Consider the following 12,921-nt stretch of genomic DNA (forward strand, 5'->3'; position numbering starts at 1 on the left):
ATATCGATACGTCTGAAAAAAAAACTGCTCATGAGATTGTAAAAAATGTTTTAGTGATATTTGAGGTTTTTTAGAAATGCAGGTGTTTCCATTAGAGTGTGAGACCAAGACATAGAGAGGGGAAGGACCAAAAAAGTATAGGAAGTAGGGATTTGAAGGCAGAAGAAACGGTTGGGAGCAGGGAAGCGAGGAGGGACAAAGGAAAGGGGGAGATAAGAGAGAAAACAGACGACTAGAAATAAGGGAACTGAGGACAGGGAGGAGCAGACAGCTAGACACTTCTAAAGAGAGTCGGCTCATGCAGATCTGGATGAACAGCACTCACCATGATGCTCTGTCTGTGTGTGTGTGTGTGTGTGTGTGTGTGTGTGTGCATGTGGTGTGTGTGTGCGTGCGCCTATCAATTACTGCATTAAGAGAATTGACCTTCAGAGACAGTGAAGAGTCTAATGATGGAGATAATGATTCAGACTCTCACTGCACAAACAAGCGCACACACACAGACACACACAAACCTGAGAGGTTTTTACAGAGTGTGTACCTGTGACAGTGTGTATGCTAAACACACACACACACACACACACAGGGAGAGTGGAACAGGTTGTTGGAACGGACACAGCTGAAGGGCACACACAACCCGTGGAAGGGCCATTCTGACATTTCCACCATACCATAATATTATCTTTCTCCTGGTCGTTCTTTGTGTTTTTTTTCCTCTTTTCTTTCCTTTTATCTATCTCCTGTCCTCCTTTTTCCTCCCTTTCTTCCTCTTTGCCTTCTTTCCTTGTACATACTCATTCTTCCTCCTACCCTCCTGCGTGTGACTAGAAAACATTCATGCCAGTGTTTAGATGACACTCATAATCCTGTAGAGGAGAGGGCCTTTAAAGGGTCACACACAGACAGCGTTTCTCTCCGTTGTGAACGTTCTGATTCATGAATAAAACGACACCCACCTTCCTCCACGGTGGAGTCCAGCTGGGTGACTTTGACAGCCAGCTGGTCCACTCTCTCCTGCAGGCTGCTCATCCTCAGGTAGAAGCTGTTGGCTTCATTAAACAGTTCTCCAAAAATGTCCTCTGCATGGCGACCTGCACCGAAACAAACACACACACGTGACTTCTGACTTCTTTCATCCAGACACATTCACATGAACACGTTCACCAGCTGAGCTCTTCTTCACATCGCGGGATTTAATTATTCACAGAGGGTGGAACTGGCGGGGGAAGCGTGCGGAGGAGCGCTGGTGAATGGTTCCAATGAAACGTTCTCATTTATTAAACCATCATGACAGCGTAGAGGCAGGATTTAATTAAGCTGTGTTCTGGGCTACAGGAGCTAATAAACTACACAACCTCACAGATAGTCATCACTCTAACGTCAGACAACATCTAAAAATGAAGTGCAACAAACACCTCGAGATATTAAGTCGATTATCGTGACAGACTGGGGAGATGTGATCTCATCGGGGAATGGATGCGGCCTAAACCTAGACTGCAGCCAAGCAACAGGCTGGAAACTGACTGAGCTACACTCCAGTCCAGTAGGTGGTGGTAATGCAACTGGAGGAGGATTTCTCAACTGCCAGTCAAAGCGGGCAGAGGACAGCTAAGAAGAAGAAGAAGAAGAACCAGGATGAGGAGAAGATCATGATCAACAACAACAGAAGAAGAGGAAGCAGAAGACAGAGGAAGAACAAGGAAGAGGGGGAGAAGTGGAAGAGGAATGGTAAGGTAAGGAGCAGATAACGATGATGATGGGCATCAACAGATGAAGAGGGAGGAGGAGGAAGAGATAAAGATGAAGGACACGATGAAGAGGATGAAAAAGAAAGGAGGGGGAGGAAAAGATGAAGGAGGGGGTGAAGGAGAGAAGAAGAATGAAAACAAAGGAGAAGAAGGATGAGTAGAAGCCAAAAGAAGAGATGAAGGAGATGAAGAATAATGAGCAGAAGCGAGAAGAAGAAGAAGATATTCTTCATTCGGAACTGGAGGTGATATTTTAACAGTCAGATTCAGTATGTGCCCACAGGAATATGCTTGTTAGCGTAATCTCCTAATGTTTACTGTTGCTTGGCAACACAGTGTCGGCTGCTTTGGATCCTTGTTGACGTGTTTCTCTCGTTGGTTATTGTGGAGTCAGACCTGATTTCTGGATAAAAAGCCCAGGATCACCACCTTTATTCTGACTCTCAGTGTCACTGATGAGACTTTTCTTTCTAGAGCACTGCTCCTGGCCTAATGTCCGTCTGTATTTGGAAGTAACCGTAGATTATTTGGGTCAAACTGGGCAACGGGGATCTATTTGAACTGGGCAACACGTTTTGTGACTTCCATCCTTCTCGGTGTGCCACAGCTCTACGCCGTGCCGTCTGTCTCAGCAGGACAGGCCGCCTCCTGCTGGGCACCTGTCAGACTGAATACTTGAAAGGCCCGTTCCATCTGTGTGAGAGCGTGCGAGGGCACAAATGTATTTACGCAGATGCAGAAAAGCCACGACAAACATCCAAAAAGCGCGCAGCGCGCTCACGCACCAGCCTCATGACCTCAACGTCTCTCCATCTCTCAGCCCACAGCGTGACAGATGGAGCAGAGGCAGAGCACTCGCTCACTTGCAGCGAGCTCGCGCTGAATTTAATTCACCCTCTGACTGTTTGTCCAATCTGAATCAGCTTTTTTTCTTCACAAAACAACCAAAAAACATGCAAATGAGCGACACAGGTTTCCAATGAGATGTGGTGGGTGTGATTGATTGGTGTGATTGTCCTTAAACCCGCTGGGATGTGATTGCTGCCGAGGGTGTCTGGCAGACATGTGACCTGACATGTGACCTGACATGTGACCTGACATGTGACCTGACAGGACGGAGAGCTTGACGACATGGAAGGAGCAGAACTTGCAGAGCAGGAGTGTTTACAATAGAGTTTCTGTCTCCTTTAATCACAGATATCTATGCTGTAACATTCCTAAGCTGTGGAAATGTGCAGACGTAGGTAGATTTTGTGAAAAGGTTAGGCTTTGGCTTATACTTGGCTCTGGTTGGCGGATATTCGGACTTCTCTTGCACAAAACTTCTTGGTTCTTGGTTTGCTAAGTAAAGACAAACTTCTTTTAACCTAAGAAAAAACTGAACCTGAAAATAATTTACAGCTGCACTGTGTAATCTGGAAGTGGGAGAAATTACACTGTAAAAACACTGTAAGGGTGATTATATTTTCCTCACTTTCTTTTTTAGATTGTCAACTTTTCACAACGCTGAGTTTCTTTTTCATTAGCAGCATCGGAATCGTTCTTGAACTTTTAGATTCTATTTCTTTCTTCAGCCACATCCTATAAAGGGACTCACAAGGTTGGTTGCTTGTGGAAATTGCCCCAAATATATATATATATATATATATAATATTGGTAGTGTATGTATGGAGCTCACTCTTTTTTGCCTTTTAATGTCTTTTCCTTTGCTTGTGTTACTGCCAGAGACAATGTGTCCCCACTTCCTTGCATTGGCCAAACTAATTTTCCACCAAGTTTAATTAATACTGCGCTCTGCTCTACCTCCACCAGTCACAAGGAAATGTTCAATTATACACTTTACTTATTTATTAATTTTTTCCAACTTGCGGTTGGCATGGCAACTTGTAGTGATCATTATGTCTCGTCCTGTTTCTATAGCGTCAAATAACCAACTAAAACTTCTCTGAAAAATGGATGAGTTAGAATATGGATCAACATTATATTAACTACCTAAAATGACACAAACAATCCTTGAAAAAAATACCTGATGTTACTTTAGCGATACTTTCCATCCACCAACATGGAGAAGGTGGAGCTTATGACCTGTTCTGCAGACAGTCACCAGGGGGAGCTCTACTTGCTTTGGCTGCACTTTTGAGGAGTTATTCCACCGTTCATCTTTATGCTGTCTATCCTTAGTTACATCTGTGGTTTTATTTAGCCACAGGATCAGAGAACCTGTACCCTAGCAACAGGGAGTCCAACTAAAATGCTGAAGTGGTATTCGTTTATATGGAGAAGCCCCACACTTCAAACCCTGTTTGGAAAGACACTGCAGTCACATCTCAACAACCAACAACCCTTCTCATTGCTCCACTACATTGTTGGCTAACCCAACTACAAACTATGAGTCAAATATCCTCTTTTTGGGTTGTGTTTTTTTAATGCATTTTTTTCTTAAAGCAGTCTAGCTTGCATTATCTTTAGATCAGCCTAAACGTCTTTGGGCTGATGGCCTCAGATTATGTCATTAAGCACTAAAATGCTAATGCTAAAATGTCTAAAGTTCAAATATCAAGAGCAACAATTCATTGTGAACTGCGGTACACTCACTCAGACTGCCCAGCTGTTTGATGATAGCTGCTAGCGTACTGTTGGTCACGCACTCCAGCTCACTGGTCACTCCATCCGGCAGAGCCCCACGGCACAAGTGCCGGGGTTCGATGTTCCTCTTCACCAACGGCATGCTGGTCTACGCCTGAAGAAAGACAGAAAAATAAATGATGCTGTTATTTTCTTAACAAAAAAGAAAACTCACAACCAAAACATGGAGCGACATGCTCAAATCTGGTTCTAAAGCTGCCTGAGTGAAGTCTGCTGGGTACATTTGTAAATTAGCGAACGTGTTGTTGCTCATTATTTAAACCTCCTGTATGAAGCATAAGTCCATTAACGAGACAATAGACGACAGACGAAAGCTCGGGAGAAATGGGTTGATGTTCAGCTGCGAGCCTTGATGGAAACAGAGGTGTCATGTCCGCCGTGGGGCGCAGCAACTCATCACGCTGATGAGTTGCTTGCTTAATGTCTATGCGGCCGAGAGCCAACAGCCAAATGAGACAAAAAGAAGTTTCTAAACAGCGCTAACGAGCCACAAGCACGGCCAGAGAAGCCACAAGGGGCCGAGAGAGGGAGACGAGCTGAGCTGAAGACGAAGAGGAAAAGGAGAAACACAATCTATGAGAGGTGGAAAGAGTGGTACAGAGAGAGTGGCAAGGTCACAAGGGAGTAGTTACATGTACTGGAGATCATGTATGTCATAATGAGGAGAACCAGATATCCCTGCGCTGAATGAGAGACGGTTGGAAAATGGCAGAAAAATCCATTTCATTCAGAAATAAGACTGAAGAGAGATGGACGCCCTGAGCCTAAACCACAAATATCCAAAAACCATGAAGAACAAACACAAAACTCTGCAGCAACATGAACATTTAAAGCCTTTTTAGATCATTGTCTCAAGAATGAATGATAGGAATGAAATATGACACTGCACCGCAACAACTTCCTAAATAATACTGTAAAGCAATTACCAATGTTAATAAAAACGTTGTTTGTAGATCCATCATTCTCTACTGTGCTGTATCTCTTTTCTCTGATCCAAAAGGAAACTGAGAAGGAGAAGCTGTCATAGAGCTACCAGCAGAGTCCAACACGTGAGAGGACGCCGCTCAGCTCGCCTCGGTTTGGAATGAATCCTCAATGTGGGACATGCTCGTTATTTTTGGAGCGGGGTTTTGTTCGAGTGTGTAGTCATGCTTCAGAATTAAAGTGCCCTTTCGAAGTGTGCACGTGAAGAGTGTGTGCATGCGTACAGTGGGGATGTGGGATGTGTCTTCCCTGTGTCAAAGCGCCATTCACACAAAAGAGCAGTTTGTCAACGGGCCAGGCAGGCGAATGCTCGGGGCCCATCCACAGGGCTGAGAAATGTGAAACTACAGCAGTGGCAATGTGTTGAGTTTTTAATGATAACTGGAGATAATACCAGATCTACATTTGATGCAACTCTGCACATCCATACATGACGTGTCCATGACTCTTTAGAGTAGTTAGGTATGACAACCGTGCCCAGTTCAAAACGGAGTGAAAAAAAAGCAGAAGAGTAAAAGCATGTGAATGCTGCTCGTCTGTCCTTCACTATGGGGCGGAGACTGAATACAATGACTTCCATCAGCATCACTTTTGCATTTGATCTTTCTGTGACAGCTAACAGTAGCTAATGTAGCCAGCAGAGCAGTGTTCCCAGCTCATAGACTGTATATAAAGATGGACACAGCGTCCTCACTTCCTTGTATTGGTCAAACTGACGCTACTTTCCAGGGACTATGGGTGGCGCCACAGTGCCAGCCAAAGTCTGCGCAGTGCGGCCCCAGAATGGAGCCACGTTATTGATGACCCACCCACACTTTCACCAGACACTCACTCACATTTTCGTTTTTTTTAACCCTATGCTTTGCCTCCACCAGTTAAAAAGAAATGTTTGATTATACACTGTAAAAGAACTGTATTAAATACCTAAAATGACAAAAACCATCCTTGAAAAAAATGATTTGACATGTGACATTTGACACTTTGTATTAAGTCCCCTCTACTAACATGAAGGCAGCGGAGCTTATGACCTATACTGTAGTCAATCTCAAACCCTTCCAATACAACTGCTGAGACAATTAATATTTCTGATTTAATGGAGGTGAATTAAAAAAAAAAAAAGGAGGCAAAATGCGTGATAGAGAGTGAACCTTAATCGCACTAACACTTGTGTGCAAAATCAGTTCTTAAACCGGTTTATACACTTTATACCAGGCGTGAAATGTGCGTGCGCTTCTTAATTTGTTTGCCCAGACTGAAGCAAACATGCCAGATTTAATAAAAAGCGGCTGGTTTGTACTCTTAACATCTCTCTCTCTCTCTCTTGCACATCCTCTCGCTCTTTCTCCCTCTAACAGCATCTGGCGTTCAGTTGATCCACCTCAGTTGGCGCTGGCTCATCTTGAGGCTGTGATCTGGCTTTCCCTGTTCGCTGAGCCAATATCTACCTCCTTGTCCAGCTGTTGTGAATAATCCAACACCAGGACTGTTTAATAATACATACATACTCCCCATCATCCACCTTTACCGCTTCAATAGCTCCTCTTCATCTCTTATTTGTCTCATCTCTCCTCTCCACTCGTCCTGTTTTTTTACGCATTCCTGCATATATCCTTCTCCCCATTTCTGTGCGGTTTCATTAATAAATCAGTGAAGGTCAATATGTTTTCCTCTGGCTCTCTAGTTTCCAACACAGAGTGGGTTTTTCCTCATTTCTGGCCTTATGTGTTATGAATGTGTGTTTTTAAAGAGAGATACCTGGGAGATTGTATGTGCATACGAGAATCTGAGGCCTGTTTGAGATGTAGTGCAGCTCTAAATGCATGAGAAGATGTGGATCACCCCTCGCTCTGACACAAACACACAAGCATTGACTGCATTTTCACCCAGAGGCACTTAGTCTCCTCACACAGAACACATTCAGGTCAGCTTCAGGGCACAGTGATATCAGTCTGATGTGCTACAGCGCCCAACATTCATGAGATGGGAAGCTCCCCCGTGAACTGTATGCCTTCAAGGGCTTTTTGTCTTTCTATATTCACTCCACCAATAGGAACGCAGCATAATCTATCAGGTGAACTTGCATTTAGGCTAAAGGGATTTCTCTGTTGGCCCAGTCTATGTTCTTCTATTTTTTAAGACTAATCTTAAGAGCACTTAAGAGAGCACAAAACTGTCCGTCTAAGGCTGGACATGTGTTCAGCCAATCACAGCGCACTTACATTGCTGTGCTGGGAAAGTTCTGACACAACTAACTTATATCAACTATCAGAACCTGAGGCAGACTGTGATGTCGCCTTACGTCTTCTGTGTTTGACCAAAAACGTGAACACACCAATCTGTATTCGTCACTCAGAAAGCACTATACCAAAACCAGGGTCATACATGCTCACAGACAGCACAACAACAACAACAGCCAACAACTTTCCGAAACAAAACTGTTCAGTGTTTCAGTGCAAATGGATGTGTTCCAATGTTTCCAGCAATAAAAGTATCTTGCACAGCGTTTTATGTAATGAATACAGTGAGCAGATTTATGTCACTGATGCTGTGTTGCATTTGGAAATGCTGAAACGTGCAGTTCCTGAAATGACCACTTGGGGCTCAGTCTAAAAGCAAATGCCTGTGCTCCTCTCAAACTTCACATCTTTGTGAATTTCTGATGGTGACGGCCAGATCCACCACTCTGAGTTTCAAACTGCTCTTCAGGAATCCTGTGGCTGAAGGTACAGATGGCCCAGTCCATTGTCTACATTCGTGCACAAATTGCTTATAAAAGCGTTGTTTTATAGCACAACCTCCAGAGGTACCTTCACAGTATCTCTTAGGCCCTTGCATTGTGTATTTGTGTGTAAATTTGTATTCTATAATTTCACAGCTTTTTAGGACTAGTGGACACAGAGGGAAGGAGAAAATTAAAAAGATGACATGCAGGAAGAAGGAAAAAGGTAAAACTGTGTCGTGGAGCCATGGGAATGTTGTCATGGCAACGCGCCGAGGAATCTGCTCTGTTGCTCAAAAGTGGAACTCGCTGCGACTGAAAATAGTATGAAAGAGAGATGACGGGAAGGGGACAGGACGGCTCGAGTAGCTAGAGAAGGAGGGAGAGGAGGAAGCAAAGGAAGGACGTCCCCGTGAAAAGTAGAAACTTTAAATTCTAAGTAGGTCTTCAGAGGATTTATTGCACTCTGACAGCAGAGAAGAATTCAGGGCGCAGCACTGACGTAGCAACAGAGCATTCTGTCAAATTCTGAAAGGTCAACACAGATCAAAGACTTGTGTGGGGATTTTTTTTAAGGAGACTGCAGAGAAATGTTGCAGGCGTGTAAATAACCATGTCACAGACTATTAGTTGTTTGTTGTTAGTGTCTTGTAAGAAATACTCTTTCTTTATAAATTAAACGGATATTAGCAAAGATTCCTCTTTGCTGATGTAAAAGTGGAGTCATTCGATAAACATCTTCAGATAGAAATGATGGATGTCAAATTTTCTGCTCAGCACTCTGTGTTTTGCTATGATTGATGGTTTGTTATTCGAAGGGGACGCCAGTTCTGCTTAGTTTTGCTCTTGAAGCAATGGTTTGACATTTTGGGGAATTGGTTTATTGATTGTGCCAATCTCCGGGGCTGAAAAATGAAGCCAGCGCGGGAATAATAAAACCTTCAGGCACCTGAACGGCCAGCCTAACCTTAATCCTAACTCCCAAAAACTTCCATGTTAAAATGTCCAACTTTACAGCAAAAGCAAAAAAATATTTTGCCCTTGTTTTATTTTTTATGAAGACTGGAAGTTCTGCATAAACATGGCTGTGGTCGCTTCTAATGACAGATTGATGTCCTCACAGGTTGCTGGATCTGCCTAGACATCCCCCACGTACCTCATCTCCACTCAAGCTGCTCCTCTTTGTTCATTTTTAAGTAGGCTGGAGTGCTAAGATGGCGGCCACCAGAGCCACCACATTGAGCTTCAAAAGGACTCTTCAGGAACACTAAGGGTGACGTCTGAGAGAGCTCGTCCACCTTTGTTTACAGTAGTTTCCAAGCTGATGCCGGGGCTTAGAAAAGAAGATGTCTAGTGTTAAATATGGAGTTAGAGCCAGGACAGAACTACCTTAGCTTAGTTTTGATGACAAACAAGTATGATAAGATGATAAACAATGTCTATTTCAGGTCCAGAAAAATGTCAACAATGAAGTGGTTAATTTACACACACAAAAAAAATAAATAGTTATAAGGACTGTGATTTTCTTCTTTTGTATAAAAGCAGGTACTCAATACAAATCACTTCAATAAACGTAGCTTATATTATTTTTTTCCATTTTGATAGAGGATGAAATGTGCTTTAATACGTGACTATTTATGTGGACCCTAAACAAGACACAGCCGCTGCCTCCAAATTTCAAACAGGGCAACCTCCAGGTCTGAGTGATGAAGCCCATGTGGAAGTGCAAAAAAGTGCAGTTTGTGAAGTGACCACTTGAGGCTGGTTGCAAAAGGGAGCAAATCCCCATAGACCCCCATGTTAAGAATTATTAAATATGTTACCAGCTTGGTACAAAAAACTATTTTGGTCTCAATAGTTTATTTCACTATTCATGACAACTGTATGGGGGATATTTATTTCTTTATTTTTTATTTAGTTTTAAAATTGTGCATAATTAAGGGGATTCCCGCTTTGAGCGACTGAGCTAACAGGCAGCAGAGATCCAAGCATCCATCCAGCAGAATAAAGCTCATTCAGCTCCATCCACTCTGAGCTTTAGAATCCAATGGGTGACGTTACGATGGGTTTGTCCATAGAATAAACAGTCGGTGGTTTCAAACCAACTTTTGAGCTTTTCATTACAGTTCGCTTCCAGACCATATGGACACAACACTCACTGCAGGCGCTCTGTGACACGACTAATGTTCTCGTGACTAAAGTTCACCTCCTGGTCATAGCTGGTCATCACATGACTCCCCTCTCTGCGTCCACATTAACCACCTCTACCACATCCTTCTCATGATGTTTTAATGGTTCTGGGTGTAATTACAATGATAATCACATAAGACTTTAACCCTCCTATCCAAAGCTGGCCACAGCTTGTTTGTAAGGAGGTGCTGAGATGTGGGATCAAACAACCCCCAAGTCTGAGTATTGCAGGCAAACATCTCCCCAGGGAGCAAACTAAAAGACTATATATGGTCTCTGCACAGAAATCCAGTTCATTTTAAACCATCTTTTGTATATTCCATTTGGAAGTGGATCTCTAAATGATCTCACTTCCATTGCTTCATAGAGACAGACGATAAAGAGGAGACGTATTCATTACTGTCCTTAACTAAACTCATCATTGCGGCAGGCGGTCGGGGAAATATCAGCTAATGCTATTACTGCTCCGTCTGCTCAGTCATGTAGACGCTACACACAACCCCTACTGCGCTACACCAAGCCACGTCTGCCTCAGTCGCTTCTGAGAGAGGTTAGCAACCTGCCCCCCCACCCTGTCACACCGCCCCTCCCCTCCTGCTCCGCAGAAGCGACCTGTATAATCACAGTTAATTAGCTTTCTACAGTAACTAATGGAAATGACAAGCCCTGATCCTACGTAACGATATAATTAGAGCATATACCGCAAGAGGGTCCTGGTAAGACTCCCACTGATGTGACAACTTACTGGTGCTGTTTAATGTTTTATCACTATATATGCACACTCATTAGGTACACTAATGAAAATGAATGCATTCTAATGTAACAGTCCTGTGGTAAATCCTCCTTCATGACTGCTGAATGTTCAGTTTATGTTGAAATAGCATCAGAAAGGTGGTAAATCAACTGGATGATCATTGGAATTCATTCGGTTTAGTCTAATTATTGTATATATTAATGGTAATGAGCATTTACACTAGCACACTAGCTTTTCATGGCGATCTGTCACTGCTGCTGAAAGCAGATTTGAGTGGAAAATTCCAACATAAGAAGAATCATAAGAGATTCAAATCTATATAAAACACACATTGCAGTTTAAATCAGACTTTATATGTTTTTAAAGGGTTCGTGAAGCCTGAAGGCCACTTTCCAGTGTTTCAATAACAAAGACATCAGGTTAGAAGCTACAAGCCCCCTCATTTAGAGATGGAATCATCAGTTTCTTCACAATGAGCCACAATTGAATATACGCGGTATTTTTTTAAGAGTCAAGACATAATAATCAAATGTCGGCTTGCAAGCTGCTTTAATCAAAGAAAGCCTCCGCTCAGTACAGGGGGTTTTTCTCATTTAAAGAACACAAGACAGTGATACTTGGTGTGTCTTCAAATGTAAAACAATATCAATGTCTCACCCAAATGACACAAAACTACACGGATGTTTCTGAGGAAACTATTCTGGAATTTAAACTGGGAAGGAATCACTAAAATATCTGTACTTTTTGTTTATATTGATTTAGCCATGTATTTAATATACTGGTTAGACTGTAATATACTGGATATATGGTAATATACTGGAATACTTCTAATAGTCAACCAGAATTCAAGTAATGTAAGGATTTGTAGCCTTAAATAAATATATTGCAGGCTGAAGAAACGCTTCATGTGTCCATCTCAATCAGAACAGTATGCTCTGACCAGAAGGAGTTTTCAGTCCGATATAGAGGAGTGGTGTACACGCCTTTGATGATCTGTTCGATAGGAAAATCTGATCTCCTAATAACCATGGAAACACTTGACCTGATTGTTTCTCTCTGGCTGAAATAAATCCACCCTTTCTGAACATGTTTGTTCCACGTGGGCTAAACATCAGCAGCAAACATGGAGGAGGCAGGAAAACAAGTGTCTGAAAAGATGAACAAAGTCACAATCAATGTGGGTGGCAACCTTGAAACTGTGTGTTTTCAGCAGTCCTCTGTTACATTTAAAGGAGATGTCAAACAAAAGCACTTTCCACATGTCAACAAGTTCTATTGTTCTACCGCGTTGGTGCAATGGTAAACTTTTTATTTAGCAACTTGTGTGAACTGGAACTTGATTGGACTGGTTTCAGTTCAGTTGAAGAAATATCATCCATGTAAACACGTTCATGCATTCAGTGTTGTGTAAACTATTGTGTGTGTAGTCCATGTGCGGATGAACAAAGGCAGCTTACAGATGCTAAGAATAACAGTTTAAGGACAACCTGTAACTAAGATGCTTGTTAAGACTCTTAACAAGCATCACCTCTTCAGGAACTTCTTGTAACATTTATCAAAATGTAAGAGATTCTGTGTTATGATCTCATGGTCTTTGATGTGACTTGGGAGGACTCTTGTAATATTTGTCCGGATCAGGGCAGCTCTCCAGCACCTTGTACAGTTAAGACAAACAGTTTGAACTGCATGTAATATAGCACTTAGGATTATTATAAAGCGGGGCCTGATTGACAGTCTGCGAGCACACAGCTATGAAAACAGGAAAGTGAGCCAACACAGCGAAACAGAGCTCATGTTTTATTCTGAGTCGGGATTACTCTGGTTTTGCTCCGCAGGCCTGGGAAGCCTTCTGCTTGGTGCGACGCCAAATGTCAGCTAAC

At 42.7% G+C, this 12,921-nt stretch overlaps 1 protein-coding gene across 3 annotated transcripts in view; it reads right to left on the reverse strand.

The window, feature by feature from the left end:
- Nucleotides 1-12,921, reverse strand: part of zgc:109889 (uncharacterized protein LOC553542 homolog) — a 36,165-nt gene that overhangs the window by 13,192 nt on the left and 10,052 nt on the right. For all 3 annotated transcript variants that reach the window (XM_047605288.1, XM_047605277.1, XM_047605299.1), the window contains 2 exons: nucleotides 4,344-4,488; nucleotides 957-1,091 (listed from right to left, as the gene is read on the reverse strand). In XM_047605288.1, coding sequence (XP_047461244.1) covers nucleotides 957-1,091; nucleotides 4,344-4,476 — 268 coding nt within the window. In that variant the 5' untranslated portion in view covers nucleotides 4,477-4,488. The remainder of the gene's footprint in view (nucleotides 1-956; nucleotides 1,092-4,343; nucleotides 4,489-12,921) is intronic.

Source organism: Mugil cephalus, chromosome 1, assembly GCF_022458985.1.
Source record: "Mugil cephalus isolate CIBA_MC_2020 chromosome 1, CIBA_Mcephalus_1.1, whole genome shotgun sequence".
NCBI classification, from domain to species: Eukaryota; Metazoa; Chordata; class Actinopteri; order Mugiliformes; family Mugilidae; genus Mugil; species Mugil cephalus.